Source organism: Olea europaea, chromosome 11, assembly GCF_002742605.1.
Source record: "Olea europaea var. sylvestris chromosome 11, O_europaea_v1, whole genome shotgun sequence".
NCBI lineage: Eukaryota > Viridiplantae > Streptophyta > Magnoliopsida > Lamiales > Oleaceae > Olea > Olea europaea.
In genome coordinates, this window is record NC_036247.1 from 35,679,857 (window position 1) to 35,686,002 (window position 6,146).

Here is a 6,146-nt window from a genome sequence, read left to right on the forward strand (position 1 = left end):
TCGTGATTTAGGATTCTAAACCAATTATTTCTTATTGTCCCTCTTGTATGACAAACACGTTCTTTTTCAACTGGAAATCCCTGCTTTAGTATTGTGCTTCTTATGTAGGCCATATTGAACGCAAGTTTATTGAAGTTCCACTTGGTGCTACTTGGGTCGAGGCAACTATGAAAACATCAGGCTTTGAAACGGCTCGAAGATTTTTCATCGATGCTGTTCAGGTAAAACATTTTGTGGATCTCATTAAGCATCTTGCCATTTCACAAATGACTGGATGTTCATTAACATTCTTTTGTGTGCAGATTTCCCCCCTCCAAAGGCCCAAGAAATGGGATAGTGTTGCTACATTTTCTTTTCCTTCTTCCAAAACCTTTGCCTTTCCTGCGGAGGGTGGCCTTACAATGGAACTAGCAATAGCTCAATTTTGGTCCAGTGGTGTTGGAATTCATGAAACCACTGTTGTAGATCTAGAAGTAACGTTTCTTTCCCTGTAGATAATTTAGTATTCTTCCAAAATGATGAAGTTTAACTGCAGGACACTTCAGCACTTTTGCATCATTATGTGCATTATCAATAGAAAAACGATATAGCTATCGTTACATTAAACCTTTCTATTCAATATTATTACCTTTTTATTCAATATTATTCCAGAATATAGGAGAATATTTTTGCAACACTTGTAATGCAGCAACCATAAAAATCATGTGTAGTCTTGGCATACTTTTCTTTTGATGTTCATGACTACATGTGATTGAATGTAAGTTTTAAGAGTCCAGCTTCTTACTTCATGGAAAGATGAACATCAATTAGTTTTTCCTTTTTTATTAAACCATCAGAAAGATGGCTACTTTGCAAACTAGAAGTTTGACTATTGTCAAAGCCTCTATGATCTCTATGAACTAATAGCTGCAGCAAAATTATGATTTAGAACCAGAAATAGAATAGTTACCTTGTTTGGCCTTGTCGATTAGGAAAGATTAACGTACTGTTCATCAGTTTTTTCCTCCTTTTTTTTTTAAATATTTTTTTAGCTGAATTTTACATGGTTGTATACACTTATTTCAAAACATATATGCAGCAAGGGAATGCTTTTAGTTCAGGCATTGACAACAGTTGTCTATTTTCTTGCTGGTTTTATAGACCATGTTGTGTGCGTTATGTTCTTCCCTTTCCCATATTTTTGCGTACGTTTTTGTGTGTGTGTGTGTGTNTTTCCTTTTTTTTTTTTTTTTTATATGTTTCATAGTTCAATAAGAAAATTCTTTTTTGGTCTCTGATTCAAATTTTCAGATTGCTTTCCATGGCATCAGAATCAACAACAAAGAAATTGTACTTCGTGGGGGTGAAGCACCTGCCCGAATTGATGCTGAAGCTCTTCTATCTGTGGAGAAACTTGGCCCTACAGCAGTACTAAATAAGGTAATAAGAGTTGTTTGTTACTACCTTTTCTTTTAATACCTTTGCAGCAAAGACTATGTTCATCATCGTCATCATTTTTCTTCTGTTTCTGGGTATATTTCTTTTTTCTTTGTTCACAGATGGAATCTTTTGCAGGTAAGAGTTCCATATCGTCCTATTGATGCTAAACTGAGCACGCTAGCAGCAGAGCGTGACAAACTGCCATCAGGCAAACAGACACTGGCACTAATATTGACGTGGGTTCTTGTTTAACACAGAATTACTTTCTTATGTGATCTGATTGCACTTATGGTGATGATACCTGACATACTCTTGCCTTCTGGTGTTGCAGTTACAAATTCAAATTGGAAGATGCGGCTGAGATAAAGCCTCAGATTCCCCTACTTAACAATCGCATATATGATAACAAGTTTGAGTCTCAATTTTATATGATATCGGATCCAAACAAGGTGAATATCTTTTGTTCTTAGATACTGACTTACTGTTATCCAGCGTGCTGATCACATGTTAATCATTTTGTCTTCTTCTTTCTGTAGAAAAGCTCGTATCTTTTGCAATCATATTTATTCTGTTCAAAAACTTGATCCCCGTGCATAGACATTTTAAAACAGCCCCTACAGTGAAGAAGGATATATGCCATATCAATAAGATTGCCTCTAGGCCTTTTATATATGCCTGATCTGATATGGGTCTGGTATAAGAAATGCTATTGTATTTTGGAAGACTGCATGATTGCAAACTCTGGGTATCTGCTTCCATGCGTGCACCTTAGTTTAGATGTTTGTATGATAATATGTGAGAATTTTATTAGCAGTCTTACTATTGAAGCGATAATTATGTGGAGATGTCCCAGTAAGAATGCGGCACTATTTCATTGCAGTCCAATTTTTTATATAAGAATTACTACAGATTTTAACTGTCAACGGCTTCTAGTACTGTTCTAGATTTTTATCTTTTAAAAAATGTGTAAATTCTGAGACTATATTATGTGTTTTTCATAAAAGAGTCAAAGATGGGTTTACCTGGAGTAGATCATACTTCTCAAAATCTTCGTCCAGAGATGACCCATGGTCAGAAAAAAGTCTTATCATTATCATCACAGCCCCTGAAGTCTAGCCCTTTATTTTATTCCTGTTGCCAAGTCTTTGAGTAGTCACAAGGAATGTGGCTACATAAGTAATTTATAAAATGAGAGTCCTAGTTCTTTATCTATGTGCTTCCTCTTACCAAATCTTCAGGTTGCCTTGTAGAATTTGTGGCTAGTCAATAAACTTGCAACATGTTGTTAACACCGCCCAAATCATAGATAGCTTTGAAAATATTCACATGCTAGTGAAAAATGAATAGAAAATGTTTCCACCACTTGAACAGTATAATCCTAGCATCTACTTGCGTGCAATTTGTGTTAAAAGTTTTAAACAGAAAAATGAAATCTACCATTTCAGATAATGAAATTTAGATTCCATTAATTGACGTCAAAAGTTGTTTGGCGTCCTTGCAATACAAAACCATGGAGGAAAATGTCCATGGATCACAGATTCCTGTTGTTTGTGCCACCATGTGTTTGTTTCAACTTGAAAGTTTTTGATGAATGCCAGCCAGATACAATGATTATTTGCATTAGTTACTGACAAACCTTGCAGTGCTAAAATATTAATTTATTATTATGTCATAGAACATAGTAACATGAAGGATCTTGGAATCGCAAATTATGGACATGGGCTTATTCTCTATACTTATTTCCATAGACCCTCGAGTTAACTTGCTTTCACTTTTCTTGTGTATAAAATTCTTGTTAGAAAGTGACATTAGTTTCTTGGGGTTCCTCGATGCGCTGGTTTTCAATTAGCTTACTGATTTCTTTTTCTGTTGTAGTGTGTATATGCCATGGGTGATGTTTATCCAGACTGTGCAAAACTTCCCAAGGGTGAATACAATTTGCAGCTTTATCTAAGGCAAGACCCTTTTCTTTGTGCAACTGCTAAGATTACAGTAATCATACAGACACACATCTGTTGTGGACTTCACTGTTGCTTTTGTCATTTGATTTAGTATTTGAGATAACAAATATTTTAGCAGGTGAAATTTTATTGATGTCTGATAATCTGAAACCTGTAATCCTTGTCTTAAATTGTGTTGTGCTAAGGTTTTTCCTATACATTTGAGTATTTCAAGCTATGCCAAAAGATAAGGTTGAGGCTAGAAGGACAAAAGGAAGAAAAAGACAAAAAGCTACATTAATATTTAAAGCTTGAGGAAGTTGGATACTGCATTCCTGATCTTCCATTTCCTTGTTTCAGGCATGACAATATGCAGTATTTGGAGAAAATGAAGCACTTGGTGTTATTCATTGAAAGAACCTTGGAAGAGAAGGTAGATTACCAACACTATACCAATCGAGTTGGAAATATTGAAACTTCAAATGGCTTTCTTGTAGATAATTTTACCTTCATCCTTCTAGGTGTCAGGATAACCTTTAACTTGACTGCATGTTAAACTTTATGGTTTTTCTTCGTTTGGAGATACCGGTTTGATGCTCTTATATTTTTCTTGATGTAGGAATTTATTCGATTGAGATTTTATGATCAACCTGATGGCCCTGTGATGGGTAATGGAAGCTTTAAATCTTCAACATTAGTTCCTGGGTATATTGTTTTCGTGCTAATCTTTGTCTCCTTAAGAGTCATTTTCATATGCTTATGTAATAACCTTCTTTACATACACTCATGGCAGTGTGAAAGAAGCATTTTATGTGGGCCCTCCAACAAAGGACAAGATCCCCAAGGTTTGTGTCCCTGTAAATCTTTCGTGTCTGTAAAAGACCACCAGCTATATCCTCCCAGTATTTGCAGCCCAATGGGAGAATTGCTATCAAAGTAAGTCAATTTGATGTTTAATTTACTTGCAGCACGCTCCAGGGGGATCTGAACTGGTTGGGGCAATTTCATTTGGAAAGCTCTCTTCTGCAATGAACGACGTGGGTAAAAATCCCGAAAAGAATCCTGTATCTTATGAGATATCATATATAGTGCCACCAATTCAGGTTATGACAGCTGATATCTTTGATAATTTCAATTTATTATGGTCTGAGAATGTGAATTCATGTCTCGCCTTTGTTAGGAGTTATTATATCATTTTTGATTATGCTTGTGTAAATCTTCTGTAACTGAGTTTATATCTTCTGTTCAGATTGATGATGACAAGGGTAAAGGTTTTTCTTCAAGTTGCACTAAGAGTGTGGAGGAAAAGTTGGAAGAAGAGGTAGTATTGCAAGTTTAGAGCATAATTTTAAACTTCATATGAATAGCAGCTTGCATTTTTAGTAGTTCTGCAGTCGCTTATGGTTTTTGGGATCAATTTTTATACGTTAGTTTAGAGATAATGATTACAAGTCCATGATGTTAAATGTAACCTCTTTACTGAATTTTATTTCAATTCTGTCTGTCTTTTCACCCACCTGAATTTCTTCCGCCAATATTGCAAAAGAAAATTCAGATTTTATAAAATCTACTCACCAACCCACCTTCCACCACGCACACAGGTAGGGAAAACGAAAACGGAACAATCGATAATCAAAATGCAGAAGGAAGTATGCACATTAGGATGATATTGTTGGCATCTATCATTGTTCTTACATATTGGGTGATTCTAAATTTCTTGATTATACTGAAGAATCTTCTTTTGGTATTTCAAATTGCCAAGATGCTTAATTTTTGAATTCACCTTGCCAACAGCTCCGCGATACCAAAATTAAGGTTCTAGCCAGTCTAAAACAAGGCACTGATGAGGAACTTGCTGCATGGAAGAAGTTATCCATCACGCTTAAGGTCACTATTCTCCACATCTTTAGGCATCTTTTTTAAGAAATCATGTATGTGTGGATTATAATAAGTACCTAATCGTTAATGGATATCATTTTGGACAGCATGATCAACTACTATCGGATAGCTTTTTCAATGTAATGACTAAATTATCTATCTTTAAGTTTTCATTAGCTTCCACTCTGCTCATTTCTTTGTTAGTTCATCTTTACCTTTTGAATTCTTTATATGCATTTTGTTATATATGTCTGATCATACAGTTCCTCAGCTCATTATGTGGCATGTTATTTCAACTGCTGAATGTTTACTTGCTACAATTTATCTTCAGTCGGAGTACCCCAAATACACGCCATTGCTTTCTAAAATATTGGAAGGGTTGCTCTCCCAGAAGAATGGTGAAGACAAGATTCATCATTATGAAGAGGTAAACTGAAAAACAAAGATCAGCTTTCCCGTCTTCTGGTGCCAAAAGATTACTAGCCGAAATTTAATTAAAATCTCAAATAGTGTTAGAGATGCATGCTTTTTTCTTTATATTCATTAAACATCTTGTCTATGATTCAAATATTTGTGATCCATAACTAATAAAAGCTACTCCGCAGATTATCACTGCTGCAGATGAGGTAATTGATAGTGTTGATACAGATGAATTGGCCAAATATCTTTCTCAGAAAACCGAGCCAGAAGATGAGGGTGCAGAAGTGAGTATCTAATTTTCTCAGTTGCTCCTCATTTTTCATCCTGAAATATTATGGAAATCCATCATTCCTCATATAAATTGTTATAGATTGTTCTTACACTCTAGTAATATTCTTCATTACTTAGAAACTGAAAAAGAAAATGGAGACAACTCGCGATCAGTTGGCAGAAGCCTTGTACCAGAAAGGAATAGCATTAGCAGAGATC

General features: G+C 35.2%; 1 protein-coding gene across 1 annotated transcript; it reads left to right on the plus strand.

Annotated features, from left to right (window-relative positions):
• Positions 1–80: 80 nt before the first annotated feature.
• On the plus strand, positions 81–6,146 carry LOC111404219 (tripeptidyl-peptidase 2-like; the record flags this gene model as incomplete). The annotated part of the gene is made up of 15 exons (XM_023033003.1): positions 81–221; positions 303–473; positions 1,291–1,419; positions 1,555–1,655; positions 1,751–1,868; positions 3,295–3,374; positions 3,720–3,792; positions 3,979–4,064; positions 4,153–4,204; positions 4,328–4,462; positions 4,609–4,680; positions 5,154–5,246; positions 5,569–5,664; positions 5,843–5,941; positions 6,066–6,146. Coding segments are annotated over exons 1-15 (1,440 nt in total), but the record flags the coding sequence as incomplete, so codon positions are not given.